Source organism: Podarcis bocagei (assembly GCF_964188305.1).
Source record: "Podarcis bocagei genome assembly, chromosome: 7".
In the NCBI taxonomy this organism is placed as follows: Eukaryota; Metazoa; Chordata; class Lepidosauria; order Squamata; family Lacertidae; genus Podarcis; species Podarcis bocagei.
Window position 1 is genome coordinate 37,168,414 of NC_138132.1, and position 16,066 is coordinate 37,184,479.

The 16,066-nt window shown below is 44.0% G+C and overlaps 1 protein-coding gene across 2 annotated transcripts in view; it reads left to right on the forward strand.

Annotated features, from left to right (window-relative positions):
• NLRC5 (NLR family CARD domain containing 5) overlaps window positions 1-16,066 on the forward strand; it is a 57,082-nt gene that overhangs the window by 19,669 nt on the left and 21,347 nt on the right. For both annotated transcript variants that reach the window (XM_081203647.1, XM_081203648.1), the window contains exons 11-24: window positions 44-94; window positions 891-953; window positions 1,373-1,456; window positions 1,545-1,628; window positions 3,075-3,164; window positions 4,130-4,195; window positions 6,746-6,817; window positions 8,002-8,085; window positions 8,387-8,470; window positions 10,003-10,092; window positions 10,668-10,715; window positions 11,751-11,834; window positions 13,015-13,098; window positions 15,463-15,546. In XM_081203647.1, coding sequence (XP_081059773.1) covers window positions 44-94; window positions 891-953; window positions 1,373-1,456; window positions 1,545-1,628; window positions 3,075-3,164; window positions 4,130-4,195; window positions 6,746-6,817; window positions 8,002-8,085; window positions 8,387-8,470; window positions 10,003-10,092; window positions 10,668-10,715; window positions 11,751-11,834; window positions 13,015-13,098; window positions 15,463-15,546 — 1,068 coding nt within the window. The remainder of the gene's footprint in view (window positions 1-43; window positions 95-890; window positions 954-1,372; window positions 1,457-1,544; window positions 1,629-3,074; window positions 3,165-4,129; window positions 4,196-6,745; window positions 6,818-8,001; window positions 8,086-8,386; window positions 8,471-10,002; window positions 10,093-10,667; window positions 10,716-11,750; window positions 11,835-13,014; window positions 13,099-15,462; window positions 15,547-16,066) is intronic.

The following is a 16,066-nucleotide window of genomic DNA, read 5'->3' on the forward strand; positions in this document are numbered from 1 at the left end:
GTGTCAAGCATTAATTTTCCATTTATTCACTATTTGTTTACAGGAAGGATGTTTTGATAGTCTCCTTCACCGGCCAATCCAGTAAAAGTCAGAGGTGAGAGAAGTGGCTTTTCAGGTGTTTCCAGAACATTCTGAATCATGCAGTGGAATTGGTTTTAGGGAAAGTTTGACTGGAATGAACATTGCAAAGGCACAAATGAAGAGGAGACAAGAACTGCTGTGTGGGTTGCTCTGGAGACTGGAACAAGGTGGGGTCAGTGGCAGGAATCTCAAAAGAAGGAAGAAGAGAAAAGTACTGAAACCTGGGTGAAAGAAGTTGCAAATGACCCAGAAAGGTCCAAACAACATTAAATATGCCTTTGCAGAAAGTTCTGGTTTTTTTGCACTGCAAATCGCATCACGGGGGGGGGGGGGAGGGGGGCAACTAATGGTGATCAGAGCAGATGTGGGGCACAGGGAAACTGAAGAACATAAAAAGACATGCATTGAATTTAACCCAGGCTTCCTCAACCTTGGTCCTCCAGATATTTTGAGACTACAATTCCCATCATCCCTGACCGCTGGTCCTGCTAGCTAGGGATCATGGGAGTTGTAGGCCAAAAACATCTGGAGGGCCGAGGTTGAGGAAGCCTGATTTTACCCTTCCTTCTCCTGCTGTGGTCCTCAGGAAAAATATTTCCTCTGATGATGGTATTTGCTAGGGGGTGGCGGTGGGGCGTGAGTAACCAATTGACACCACTGGGGGCGGGATTTCCAGCAGTGCAGCTCACCTAATTCAAGATGGCAGATAAGAGAAGTCCACCTTTTATCTATCACCACCATTGTTGTTTTGACATTCTGGTGCATGAAAGACCAGGAAAACAAATTTAGAAATGTGTTTTTGATTTCAGGTTGAAAGAAGAGGGAATAAAAGAAGAGAGAGATGTGCCTAAGCCTAGTACTTTAATATTACGGTAAGTAAGTAAGTAAATAACTATAATAGCAAAATAAAACAACAACCCTCCACCCCAGTTTAAAAAGCCATAGATTGCTTAATTAGCTGAAGGCTTGGGAGAAGAGGAAAGTTTTTGCCTGGCACCTACAGATATGTAACGAAGGGGCCTGGGGAGAGCATTCCAACAAGTGGGAAGCCATCACAGAAAAGGCTTATTTTCATGTTGCTGCCCTCTGGACCTCTCATGGAGGAGGCATACGAAGAAAGGCTTCAGATGATGACTGCAAGGTCTCATTCATTTCATATGGGGAGAAGTGGTCTTCAGGTGCAGTCCCTACAACTCCCATCAGCCAATGTGAGTTGGGAGTTCAGCAATGTCTGAAGGGCCAAAGGTACCCCATACCCATCTTAATGGATGTCTTATATCCATATATACAGATTGCAGGATTGCCAGTTCGATTCCCAGTGGGTAGAGGAGCTGGCTGAGGTTCTCCAGAGGTGTTCCCACCTTTCTGAAATTGAGTAAGTTCCCTCTTCCTCCCAACTGCCTGCTAACTGAGTGAGACCTTTGGATCAGCCATGTTATTAAACTGTGGAAAACAAATGTCAGTTTGTCAGGTAACCGACTTGGTGACGAAGGATGCAGGAAGCTGGTGAAGATGGTGCCCAGAATGTGCATTTCTGGCCCTCTGAAGTAAGTGTTTCCTGAGAGTTTGCTTGCACCAGGTTGGGAAAGGTTGCCTTCGGCATACAAAGTGTGTGTCCTGTGAGAAATATTGAATGTAGCAAACAGCCTTAAAGCAGGTAAGATTGTTTGCCTCTAACCCTTCAAGTAGGCTGGGTCTCTTGTGTCTGCTTGCACTAAGAATGCCATCTCTGTGTCCTTGGTGAGGGAAGTGACATGACTGGCCCATTGTCTGGTCTACCCCCTGGTACCCCCCCCAGAGAAAGAGAGGATTCCTCATATCTGCTCAGAGAAGTGCTGGAGACGCAAAGAGGTGGAGGGAACGTTCTTTCATATGTGGTGGACTTGTAAAAGGGTAAAAGAGTATTGGGAAATGATCTATAATGAATTGAAAAAAAATGTTTAAAATTACTTTTCCAAAAAAAACCCAGAATCCTTTCTGTTTGGGATAATTCAGACTGAAATTCCAAGGTGTCAAAAAAGGTTACTTATGCATGCTATTTTTGTGGCCCATGTTTTGTTAGCCCAGAAATGGAAAACAAGTGAGGTCCCAAGCAAAGAAGAATGGCAACATATGTTGACAGAATGTGCGCAACTTGCAGACTTAACTTACAGAATAAGAGAACAAGAAGAACATGCGTTTAGAGAAGATTGGAAAATGTTTATTGAATATATGGGATATAATTGTGTACAGCTGAAAATTCTGGCAGCATTAAGATAAATTCAACAGTGTCAATAAGTTTTGATGGATGCAATAATGGTATAGTTTTTGTAATGGTATAGTTTTGAATGGTATAGTTTTTGTAAAATATGCAGGGATTTATTATATGTAAAATGAACCATGGAAAGAGAGGAAGGGAAGTCCTTGGTATTTTAAGGATGTAAAAATGAGTATTTTAAATTGTAAAACAGAAAATTTAATAAAAATTATATATGAGAGAGAGAGAGGATTCCTCTGACAGTCCACTCAGTGCCTCCTCTGGCCCCTCCCAGCCTACTAGGCCCCTCCCTGGAATCCAATTCCTCCAGTTCCACATTCTTATCCCAATCCTGCTCCCCCTCTAACCAGCCCTGCTAAGATGTTTTCACAGGACTCACCACAACTGAGACCTGCATTCAAAGCATGTGCTCTGCCTCTAAGCTATGGAGACTCCCTGGAGCAGATGAAGCTGCATTGTATTGGCTCAAACCATTGGTCTGTCTTCCACTCCAATTGAGAGAAACTTTCTAGGGTCACCGGGTCCTTTAAAAAGGAAGCAGCAGCAGCAGCTCTGCTGCATGCAATTATTTTAAAGTAGAAATTCAAGAGATTTAATCTAAGTACATATAGCATATTCTACCTTTATGTTATTAAAACCTCCAGTAATGTATTTATTGCTGCAGGACTTTGCTGAAGCTAATGTGTTTGGGTTTTTTTTTTTGTTTTTTTTTTTTTGGTGATTTTATTTCCTGCAGTTTAAACAACAACCAGCTGTCTCTGAACAGCATCTTCTGTCTCCTGGAGTCAATGAGTCTTTGTCCAAATATAGTGAAGCTTAACGCCAGGTAAGCATACATTCGATCAAGAAAAGGTTCCCATCTCTTATTGACAACACAATCTCTCTCCCTCTTCCCTGCACCAAGTCACTGTGATATTCCATGGCATGTAGAAGGAACTTTTAGGAGGCAGGGTGTAACAGCTCTCTTCATTTCTCTCTTTTCCACTACATGATATGTAAAATTCTGCCAGCCTGGGTCTGTCCATTTAAAGATCAGGTCCACACACTGAGTGTACTTTTGCCTGGAAGGAAAGTGCCCTTCTCCTTAAACAGAGAGTCGCCTTTAATCTTGCACAGACCACTACATCACACTGGCTCTCCTACTGGCTAGTTGACTGCTGGGGTGGAGAGATCTTTAGGGAGATGGGGAATTACCTAACAGTCTTGCCAAGACCAGGGATTCTTGGTTTGCTTAAGAAGAAAACACAGGGAATGCTTGAAGGGGGGGGGGGCAGAGTTTGTGTTTGGTCCCTCACCTTCCACCAACATCCACTGGCCATACCCTCTGCTCATTCTGAACGATATTGGGACATTTTCACATGGTTGAAATTAGGGCTGTCATTCAGTTTAAAGCAATCCTGATTGATTTTATCCATTTTAGTTATTTGATATATAACAGTGCAGTCATAACCATGTCTCCTCAGAAGTAACTCTCGTGGAATTTGGTGGGGTTAAACTTCCAGATGAGTGACGTTAGGACTGCAACATTAATTAATCCTAGAATCATATGTCACCATAAAAGCATGGGACTTGCCCTTGTTGAAGGGAACAGGGGCAGCAGCAGGCATGATCCCAAACTATATTCCATGCAGACGTCCCACCCTGATCCAAACTTTGCCCAGGGCTAGGAAAGGAAACAACAGCTCTGGTTTTACAGTCTTTTCAGCCTCCTGTTCAGCAAGCAGATTTTGGGTTTGTGGACAATTAAACCAGGTGTAGCATTATGGAAATCTCTCTCTCTCCTATCTTTAGTGTTCATCACCAAGCTGCAATCTTAACCCTCGTTGGCAAAGACATTGCTGGCGGCGCTCAGCCCAGGTACGTCATCATAAACCTTGCTTCTTCTTTTTTTAATGATATTTATTAAGGTTTCAAAGAAAAGAATTACATGAATTAAAAAAAGAAGAAGAAAGACAAAAATAAAAATAAAAGAAAAAATACAAAATACAAAAAAAGATAAAAAACACTTAAAAAAATACATCAGTCTTTAAAAAAAAATACATCATCTCTTCCCAGTCTGAAGGCAATTATGATTTTAAAATCCTTATCTTCCTCTACAGGCCAGAACTTTGAAAATTCTTTTGTCAAGTAGTCAATTAAGTCCCCTTGTTCAAGTTCTGGAATTGCCCTCAGTCTGAGGTTGTTTTCCCTATTTCGTAGTTCAGTCATAGACAGATAGGCCTGCTGTTCACCAATCTGCTTGTGCAGTGGCTTTACTTCTTCCTTTAGTACTTCAGCTTTTTGATTGGCTTCCACAGCTAGTTTACGATTTTCTGCGGTGGCTTCCTGAAGGTTCCCAATTGCTTGTGCATGCTGAGCAACTTGTTCAGTCAATTTATTAACACTGGCTGTGGCTTGATCAATTTTGGCCGAATGCTCATCTGCCTTTTTATCCAAACTTTCCAATTTTCCCAAAATTTGTTCTAGTACTGAGGCAGATCCTCCTGCAGCCATACCTTCTAGCAAAGTCTGCTCAGTTTCTTCCTCTTGTGCCCCTAAAATAGCAGGGACAGATGATCTGTGTAGCTGTGTAGTCAAAGTCGTTTGCGTTAATTGTTTAGCTTTAGCTTTAGCCGATCTTGTTTTCCCAAAGCCACTCATTCCACTCCTGTCTACGTGTCAAGGTCAAACTGTGTGTAATCCCATGGGAATCCACAAGTCCAGAGAATAAACAACAAGACAAGAGAGAATAGAGACAAAAAACAGGTCCCAGACAGCTGTAAATCCAAAATCCTCTAGGGGGAGTGTAAAAGTATCTCGAGGAAAAGGATAAGATTGTTACTCCATTAATGTCCAAACAGCCTTAAAGAAGACCTTCAGCTCTCTTATAGTGAACAGAGCAAGTCCTTAAAATGAAACAAAGTCTCTGAAAAGTGCGAGAAACAGTATCTCAATATATCTGGTCCAATAGCGCTCCAATGTAGCAGTTCCAGTAGCTAAGCAAAGTCCGCAATTTGACAGTTCTATTTAATCTGGCAGCCCGAGTATTTGGGCTTCTTAAAACATTTGTAAATCCACAAGGAAGCGGTAAAGCCAAGTCCAAAGCCAAAAAGAAAGAGAAATTTACCTCTCTTAGTCTCTTTAAAGCGACTCAAATGATGCACGAGTAAGAAACTTTTAATGCCACTTCAAAGGCTTCCAGCTGGTCAAAGTCTTTTGCTTTGAATCCTTAAGCAGAACCGGGAGACAGACTTCCTGGTTGCGTCTCCCGCTTTAGCCGAATTTTAATTCAATTTAGTCCCCAAATTCTTCAGTCCCTCTTACTCACGGGTTAGTAGTTTTCAGATCAGATGTTCCAGGAAAAAAGGTCAGCGCTCATCGGCAGCAGCTAAGCGGCTTCACTTCCGCAGAAAGAGCGATCAACTCACAGCACCGCGCCAGCCCTTCCACGTTCTGGAGCCCCTTACGGGGTTCCTTCTTCGTTTCGGGGGGCGCTTCTGGTGCCCGCCGAGTCCCACGGCCACAGGCTCACTCTACCTGTGGTTTTCCGATGTGGGTCTCCGCTTCGCCGTAGCGGACGACCCGTTTCTGCGGAGCTTCCCCTTCACAACGCGAAGGGGACCGCCATTGCCATTTTGCGCCGCCTCCGGAAGTCCGCTTCTTCTTTTTTTTTTAAATGATATTTATTAAGGTTTCAAAGAAAAGAATTACATGAATTAAAAAAAAGAAGAAAAAGAAAGACAAAAATAAAAATAAAAGAAAAAAATACAAAATACAAAAAAAGATAAAAAACACTTTAAAAAAATACACCAGTCTTTCCATACCTTACATTCATTTCCTTGTTTCCCTGACCTCCTCACGCCTCCCTTTTTTGTATTCCAGTTCAGTTAATTAATTCAGCAATTCCTTTCTCTCTTTGTTTTTATCTTAATCCTTTAACTTAATATATTATAGCTTTAGGTTCTCACCTGTTAACAATCCATTTTTACATACACCTTTATAACATTGCTGCTTAAACCACTTAACTTCATTCTGACATCATTCTAACATTCATTAATTTTGCAATATTTCTGTAAATAGTCTTTAAATTTCTTCCAATCGTCATCATAAACCTTGCTTGTAGCTTTTCTAGAGTGAGAAGGATCACAAGCCCAAGTTCAGGTAGTCCAGTAAGCCAAGCCAAGGCTTTGCACAGAGCAAAGCAGGAAAAGGTCTGGAGGAAGGGCAAAGCCTTGATTATCTCTTCTCTTGCTCTCTCGTTTGCAATAAACCAAGGTTTGGCTTAGCCACACTTGCAAACTTGGTCAGTTGTGCATGTTCATATTGCTACTGCTAAACAGTTATGTCCCATCACAAACCTATATATTTCCTTCCTTCCCCTTCCCTATCCCCCTTTAGTAATGCTTTCACATTTTGTCCTTGCTGCAGGAGTTCCTCATTTAACACTGACCTGTCAAGCACAGGTGGACATCTCTTGGTGGCAACAGCGAGGAAAATATGGTACGGTGACCTCAGTTACTTCTGCTTACAGTTTTTTTTCTCTTAGTCATATAATGGCTCACTGCATGTTAACATGGTTGCAAGGCAGGCTCTGGGGGTCTTATATCAGGGACACTGGCAGAGGGATCCAGAAGCCTTTTTCCTCTGCCTCAGCATGGTAGCTTTTCCTGACTTCAGCACCACCACTGAGGATGGCCAGAAGGTGGTTTTGCAGTTCTCAGTTCAGTAGAGGCCAGGTGGTGCAAAGGGCCATGGTGGTTTTACCTGGCCTTATAAAACTCTTGGCTGTGATACAACTCCTCGGTAATTCAGGCACAGAACACCTGAGACTGCCCATCTCTGCCTGCTGGTCTGTTGGTAGGGATGGAGAGATCAGGTTATTTCTGGGTCCATGTCCATATTGCATGTGTTCACTCGTAGGTCTGTTTCATTTCTGCATTAATGTGCAATTTTTTAAAAATCAATATTAAAGTCCACTTGTTTCTTTTCTTTATTTCTTTTATTTAAATAATTTCAGTGCCACTTTACCTCTCCAAATAATTTTAAAGTTGTTTACAGCCTGTCTTAATACATCAGAACATCTGTGGGATTCTGTCCCCAGGCCTAGAGCCAACTTTGAACATTATTCAGCATTTTAGTGTGAAATTCTCCCAATGAGCATATTTTTGTGTATGGTTTCGACTTATGCACACATTTTCCCAAGCAGTTTCTCTTAATATAATGCGTTTCGTATGTTGCTTTTCACTAACTTATTTGTTTCTATGCACCCTTTCCTCCTAATACCTGCATTTTTGTAAACACTGGTTGGTTGGAGAGCTGCATTGCAAATTTTGGATAATTGTGAATTTGGAAAGAAGGCTGTGTTTTGGTCTTTGTAGAGATTTGGAAAGTGTGAATTTGATAGGTTTGGCTTTAAATGGAATCATTTTTCACCCACATCCCTAAGCATGGCTAGTAGTTAAGGTGTGATGGGAGCTGATCTCTAACAACCTATGGAGGGAAACCAAGTTAGGCTGGGAATGTCCCCTGCCTTAAATCCTGGAGAGCAGCTGCTGGTCAGTGTCAACAATACTAAGCTGGAGGACCAAACACTCTGACTCTGAGTCTAGAGCTGCTTCCTGTGTCCCTGGTGAAAACACACCTGGTTTTAGAGCACCTGGAGAATGATTTGCCTTCTCTTCCAGCTTGACGGACAATAATTTTCAGGATGGAGATCTGAAGAACTTGTGCTTGGCATTGAGGAGGTGCACTGGTGTAACTGAGTTAGAGTAAGTTCCTTTTTATTTTCATACTTATGCCTTGCACTGAATAACCAGGCTTTGGTGAACGTTGACATTCACACGCCAACACAATTCCATGTAAATGTCATGAATGTCTGAAAAGGGTGTACAGGCGTCCTACTTTTTGGGTTCATTGATGTTCCCCTTGCTGTGTATCATTCCGTCTTCCATGAGGAAGAATGGAAATGAAAATAAATTTTACCTAATATAATTAATTCTGCCAGAAAAGCCATATCATAACGTATAAATACAAAGTGGAAATGTAATTTTGCCTTCCTTTCAATTGTAGCTTGTCCAGTAATTCTCTGGGCGACGCAGGTGTCTTGAAGGTGGCTGAGCTCCTTCCTCATCTGAACGCATTACGTTCTTTAACGTAAGTAAAAGTCCAGGTTCTCTGTATTTAATTGACTGACAGGAGACAAACTGATGCAAGAGGAAAAGGGCCTTTTTGGTGGCTGCCCCCAAACTGTGGAACTCCTTGATCTGATTTATTAGATTCATATATTGCTTTATACTAAAAGAAGTCTGATATCAATTTCCAATGTTTATAAGATTATAAAAATACTAAATAGTAACAACTTATAAAACAACACACAACTTCAGTACAATAACACTTGTAAAAGGACATTCAGTCAAGTCTAGATTGAGTAACTGTAACCATTCAATCAAAGTTGCCCATATCTCTGGGATAATAAAGCCATTATTACCTGGTGCTGAAATTATAGTCCAGCTGGTGCCAAGGGTGTATTCCTGGGGCGAGCGTCCCACAGATGGGGAGAGCTTTTGTGGAGGAGTCCTCAGGAAGCTCAGCTGGCCCTCATTCTTGCTATTTTTCAGCAGATGGTGAAGACTTTAAAAAAATCCTGGTAGGCTTTTGTTCTGAGTACATAATGTTACTATCTCATGATTCTGTCTCATCTGCTGGGCCTGTCTGTTTTCTTTGACATTTCACATTTGATGGAGTGTATGATATTACTGTATTAAGGTTACTGACATAATGGTTGGTGGAGGCAGTGTGTGCCCATAGAACTCCCTGCACATAGAAACGAAGCATTTCAAGGGGAGAAGGCAAGACTGTGAGCCTTCTCTCTGAACTGCTACTTTTCTCCCTGTGGGGTATGGAGGACCTTTCAGTCGTGAGCAACCCAAATGTCCACGTTGAAGTGGGATGGCCCAAATTATTGCAACCTCAGTGAGAATCAGGACTCCAGGGGTACTTGCAGGATTTTCATAAGGATGGCAATGGGAACTCTCCTAGGTGATATCCCAGGTTTGCCACAGTCTGAATAGCTCTAGAGCACTGAGCACGATGAATTGGACATCACTTGTTGTGAATTGCAGGCATAAGGGGATTTTGATTGGGGTTGTAGCCGGGGCGAAGTTAGTTAGTTAGTTTCTTGCATTTATATCTCACCTTTTTCTCCATGAAGCTCAAGGTGGCTTACATGTTGCATTTATACTCACAACAGCCTTATTGGGGAAAGCAAGAGCTTATCAAATAAATCCCCACCTTTATCCAAGCTACAGCTTATGTGTCAAAACCAACAGCACCCTGCTTTAACAATCCCAAGAAAACGAGAAACCGTAGCTCATTTTGGAAATGCATCCCTTAGAACAACCTTTCTTAACCTTTAATGGGTCCCCAGATGTTTTTGGACTATGACTCCCATCATCCCTGCCGGTCTTAATGGGCACATGCCACCACCAAATGAATCTCCAGCCACTAACAAGAGTGCTTTTGTGGAGACTCAGTTAGCCTGGACCCAGGGGCCTTGTAACAACATTTGGGGGTCGCAGAGTGACCTCCAAGGTCTCCCCACACAGTACTACCAACCTCTGATCTGAGCACTTTTTATATAGCAGTTTTCTTCTGCTGCAGACTTGGGTCTCCTTCATGCTTTCTAGGCTGGATCATAACAACATGTCTATGGACGGGGCCTTTCGCTTGGTGCAATGCTTCGCTGACTTGGAACATATGACGTCCATGGAGCTATGGTAGGTCCAGCAGCTGTTTCTCCTGCCAGAGCAGTCTGAAAAATAGTAACATTCCTGCATTTGGTCACAGTTTTGCTCATTTGACCCTCCTTTTTTTAAAAAAAGAATATTTTTATTAAATTTGTAGTAAAAAATACAAATGCAGATAAACAGAACAAGCAAGAACCGTAAGCAATAACAACCACAGCAATTGTAGGACTACCCCTCCCCTTGGTACCTGTTTTTCCTTCATATCTTCTCAAGAGCTTATGAAATCTCTCCAGTAACATTAAAACATTTATATATCATTTTAGGAAAAGGCACTATCGGATATACCTAATTGTTGACTAAAATGAAAAATGACTATATCTGTGGTACGAAACAGTAAAATTGAATCCATCTTAAAAAAAGAAGACTACAATACAGGGGTTCCTAGGGAAATATTGTTTGCAAAGATATTGGGGGAAAGGTAACTTATTAAAAACAACAGCAACTGTATATCTAATTTACCAAGGTATTCTAACGCATGTAGTTAAAACAGATTCAATCAAATTCATGAATTCCAAATTGATATTCTAATCTCTTTCTCATTGCAGTTTGGGAAGCACCCAGAAAGTTCACTTAAAATTTGGGGAAAGAATAAGGTAAAGGTATTTCCTGTTGGTATACTTTGGGGTGGAAGACCATTGACCAGTGTGGTGCCGCAGGATTCTGTCCTGGGCCTAACGCTGTCCACCATCTTTATAAATAACCTGGATGAAGGAAGGAAAAGAGGGGCTGCTCATCACATTTGCAGATGACTCCAAACTGGGAAGGGTAGCTAACACCATAGAAGATGGAATCAGGATTCAAGATGACCTTAACAGATTGGAGAACTGGGGCAAAACTAACGAAATGAATTTCAGTTGGGACAAATGAAAGGTTCTGCACTTAGGCAGGAATAATCAGGTATACAAATATAGGATTTGGGGGGGGGGCACATGGCTTGGCAACTATACCTGTGAAAATGATCCAAAGGACTAAGCAGACTACGAACTTAATGTGTGATGCAGCAGCAAAAAAAGCTAATGGTATTCTAGGCTGCATCAATGAAAGCATAGTGTCCTGATCAAGGGAAGTGATAGCACTGCTCTATTTTGCTTTGGCCAGACCCCACTTGGAGTCCTGCATTCAGTTCTGGGCACCACAATTTAAGAAGGATATTGACAAGCTGGAACATGGGCAGAGGAAGATGACCAAGATGATAAAGTGTCTATAAACCAAGCCTTATGAGGAAAAGTTGAGGAAGCTGGGCCTGGTGTGTAGCCTGGTGATATGGGAGTTATTTTTCAAATATCTGAAGGGCTGTCACATGGAAGATGGAGCAAGCTTGCTTTGTGCTCCCCCAGAGAGTAGGACCCCACCAAATTAATTCAAACTACAAGGAATGAGATTCCTAATCAACATTAGGAAGAACTTTCTGCGGGTAGATTATATTCTACAAAAAACAGTGATTGAAAATGGAGCGATGGAGAAGAATGAAGGATTCATAATGCACTGGTTTTTCACTCCAGAAAAAAAAGGACCAGGGCGCTCAGATTTCCAGTCTTCCCCAGGGTAGAAATCCAAGTGAAGAAAATATTGGAAGCATAATCTAAATGTCCCTTCAAGTTGACTAACTTGGTAGATTTTCTTTTCAGTCCCCAAATGCTCCATGTGACTGGTGAGCATAGGAGGGAGCTGCTGGATTCGGTACCTAACTCAATCTATGACCGTTGCTTTTGGTAAGGTGCTTCTCTCTGTGTGTGTCTGTGTGTGTGTCTCTCTCTCCCTGCCCCTGTGTTAGGAGTAAAGCAGCAATGTAGTGTCTGCTTGATGGTAAGGGGATTACTTCTATTGCATGCCATCTTTGAGAGGTGAGATACTCCAGGGGATCCGAGTGCTTATCCTGGCTTCTGTTTCCTTGGAATGAAGTATTTTTAGGATATAGGGCTTTATTTACATATATACACAACCTGAGCATTGGATGGAGGGGCTCAAGGGTGCAAATGAGCATCCTTGCAAGGCAGCAGATCAGATCCCCAGAGATCCCTTCTGCAGCAATCAGCATTTAGCCAGCTGCCTCCCCTTCTTCCTTCTCTATTGCAAAACTGTTAACATGGTGCACATTAGCAGTAAAGGTGCCACCTCCCCCAAGCTCTACTGGATATCTCATTTGGAAACACAGGGGGAGTCCAGGCTACAAGAAGACCATCTCATAACCACTGGTTCTCATTGGTTCCCACTGGACTACTTGCCAGGAACCTGACAAAGGAGTAGTCAGCTAGCGGCCTTAACAGGGTCTCCCAAATGTTCTTTTATACTTTCAAAAATATTGATATTTGTGTTCTGCTTTTTTCAAGAACAAATGTTGAGCTCAAAGTGCCTCACAATAATCACAGTAGCATTTAAAAACAACAACACAACACTGCAATTACTGTAATATCATTTAGATGCAGTAGCATCTAAATAAATATTTAGATGCAGTAGCATCTAAATAAAGCAAACAAACAACATTCCTTTTCTTCCATTGTTGGAATCCTGCACAGACTTACAGAAAATACCTTTTTGTGTTTTTAACAAAAATAAAAAATGATGCTTGGACTTCAGAAGTTAGCCTGGATCTTAGTGAAAATGATATTGTTTCAGCATTTTTTTTAATTTTTACTTTATTATAAGTATTTTATATTGCTTCAACATTTTGTTACTACTACTACTAACAACAATAATTATTAATTTGTTTCAACATTCCCCCCCCACAAAATATAATTGCATTTTACTTATGTTATAGGTTCCTGAATAAAGGACATGCACAATCCCTCAGTTTAACTCATCTCTTTCTCCAATAGACCCATCAAATAAAACTAAAGCTGTGCTAAACTTTGATTTAAATATTCGAAGTGCTAATCAGGCTCTGTGTTTCAGTCTCAAGGAAAGTATGATGGACCTAAAGGATGTTGACCGATTGTTTAAACGTCTAAGTACATGTTCTGGACTGACCAAGATCAAGTAAGTGATCAAGGTCAAGTAGACATTGTGTGAATGAACCAATCTTATTCATTTAAAGCCTATAGACCTGCTCAGTTTATGTAGCCAGATTGATACAATAAGAACGCAAAACTAAATTCCTATTGGTATTCAGTGTTTTAATGCATAATCCTCCCATAATGCAATTTGGGAATAGGCTGCTCTTTGGTAGGAAAAAATAATGCAAGTGAATATAGAATGAGCCTGCCTAAGTCCTCAGATTTTCTGGAGAGGTCCTTCTCGCAGCTCTGTCAATTCTAAGGCTCATTTGGGAGGGACATGAGGCAGGGCCTTCACAAAGGCTGCACCCAAAGTTTTGAATTCCTTCCCTAGGAAGGCCCACCTAGCCCCCTTTATGAAGCTATTGGGCATGGCTTTCCCCCATCATACTTGTTCATAGTAGACTTCCTTCTTCCAACAAGTTTGTAGAACTTGTGGCGTAGTGGTTAGAGTGTTGGCCTAGGACCTGGGAGACTAGGGCTCAAGTCTCTACTCAGCCCATGTAGCTGACTGAGTGACATTTGGTCAGTTGTAGTCTCTCAGCCTGGCCTACCTCACGTGGTTGTTGTGAGGATCAAATGGAGAAGGGGAAAACCATGTACAGTGGTACCCCGCAAGACGAACGCCTCGCAAGACGGAAAACCCGCTAGACGAAAGGGTTTTCCGTTTTGGAGGCGCTTCGCAAAACGAATTTCCCTATGGGCTTGCTTCGCAAGACGAAAGCCCATAGGGAAATCTCTAGGACAGCGGGGAAGCGCAGCGCATTTAGAAGCGCTCGGGGAAAGCAGCGCACTTCGCTGCTTTGCCCAGAGTGCTTTTAAATGCGGGCGGCTGGGAGGGAATCCCTTGGCCCCCCGCCGGACTTCCCGAAGCTCTTTTGAAGTCCGGCGGGGGGGGGGGCAAGGGATTCCTTCCCAGCCGCCTGCGTTTAAAAGCACTCCGGGGAAAGCAGTGCACTTCGCTGCTTTCCCCGGAGTGCTTTTAAATGCGGGCGGCTGGGAGGGAATCCCTTGCCCCCCCGCCGGACTTCCCGAAACTCTTTTGAAGTCCGGCGGGGGTCCAAGGGATTCCTTCCCAGCCGCCTGCGTTTAAAAGCACTCCGGGGAAAGCAGCGCACTTCGCTGCTTTCCCCGGAGTGCTTTTAAATGCGGGCGGCTGGGAGGGAATCCCTTGGCCCCCCCGCCGGACTTCCTGAAGCTCTTTTGAAGTCCGGCGGGGGGGGGGGGCAAGGGATTCCTTCCCAGCCGCCTGCGTTTAAAAGCACTCCGGGGAAAGCAGCGAAGCGCGCTGCTTTGCCCAGAGTGCTTTTAAAAGCGGGCGGCTGGGAGGGAATCCCTTGGCCCCCCGCCGGACTTCCCGAAGCTCTTTTGAAGTCCGGCGGGGGGCCAAGGGATTCCCTCACCGCCGCCCGCCTTTAGAAGCGCTCGGGGGAACACCTGCCCCAGCCGCCCCACTTCGGAACGCTGTTCCGAAGCGGGGAGGTGGGGCGGGGACACCTGCCCCAGCCGCCCCACTTCGGAACGCTGTTCCGAAGCGGGGAGGGGGGCGGGGACACCTGCCCCAGCCGCCCCACTTCGGAACGCTGTTCGGAAGCGGGGAGGGGGGGCGGGGACACCTGCCCCAGCCGCCCCACTTCGGAACGCTGTTCCGAAGCGGGGAGGGGGGGCGGGGACACCTGCCCCAGCTGCCCCACTTCGGAACGCTGTTCCGAAGCGGGGAGGGGGGGCGGGGACACCTGGCCCAGCCGCCCCACTTCGGAACGCTGTTCCGAAGTGGGGAGGGGGGCGGGGACACCTGCCCCAGCCGCCCCACTTCAGAACGCTGTTCCGAAGCGGGGCGGGGGGCGGGAACACCTTCTGAAGGCGGGCAGGGGGCGAAAGTCTTTGCCCCCCCTGCCTGCCTTCCCAGGGGCTTTTAAATCGCCCCGGACAGCGGAGAAGTCCTCCGCTGTCCGGGGCGATTTTAAAATGCCGCCCGCCAGCATTTTAAGATCGCCCCAGACAGCGGAGAAGTCCTCCGCTGTCCCTAGGTTTTTTAAAATGCTGGGGGTGGGAAGAAAAGCCCTTGTTCCCCCCCCCAGCCTTCAGAAGAGGTCCGGGGACAGACTGTCCCCGGACCTGGTCTGAAGGCGGTTTCCCTAGGAACGCATTAATTGATTTTCAATGCATTCCTATGGGAAACCGTGCATCGCAAGACGAAAAAACTGCAAGACGAAGAGACTTGCGGAACGAATTAATTTCGTCTTGCGAGGCACCACTGTACTCCACAATGCGTTATGCAAAGGAAAGGTGGATATAAATGTTTTGGTAATAATAATGTTTTGAATTTTCCACCCTGGCTGTGTAGCTTATCTGGCAACTCGCTGAATGATCAAAGTGTTGAACGACTTCTGAAATTCCTGCCCTACTTCAACAGTGTGGAGCTCTTAAGGTGAGTCTGGGAGCCTCTGCTGGAGAACTGCTACCAGTCAGAGTGGACATTGTCGGGCTAGGTGGCCCAGCAGCCTCACTCAGCCCAAGGAAGCTTCACGTGCCAGATCCCCAGGGATGACCCAAATATGATTATTTCTGTTTCCCCCTCTCACAGTCCAAGGCTGCCAGAGGCAAATAAACCCACAAACATCTTTCCTATTCCCTGGCAATAAAAATAAAATCTGTAATAATAAAAATACATGAGAAGATTCACAATTCATTGCTCTTTCATGACACACAAATGCAGCTTGCTTCTGAGGAGGCCACTGCACTTTGTCAAATGATAGGGCCGGCCCTTCTGTCTTTTAAGATGGTGGGTTAGGGGAAGGATGTTAGGTAAATATCATGAGGACCTGTGCCTTGGAATGAGGGTTGGGGGAGAATTGGGGCAATGAGAAACTGAGGGAAACTGAAGTTGACAGATTCACCCATCCCTACTTGGTTGGGACTGATGGGAATTGTGGTCCAATTGTAGTCCA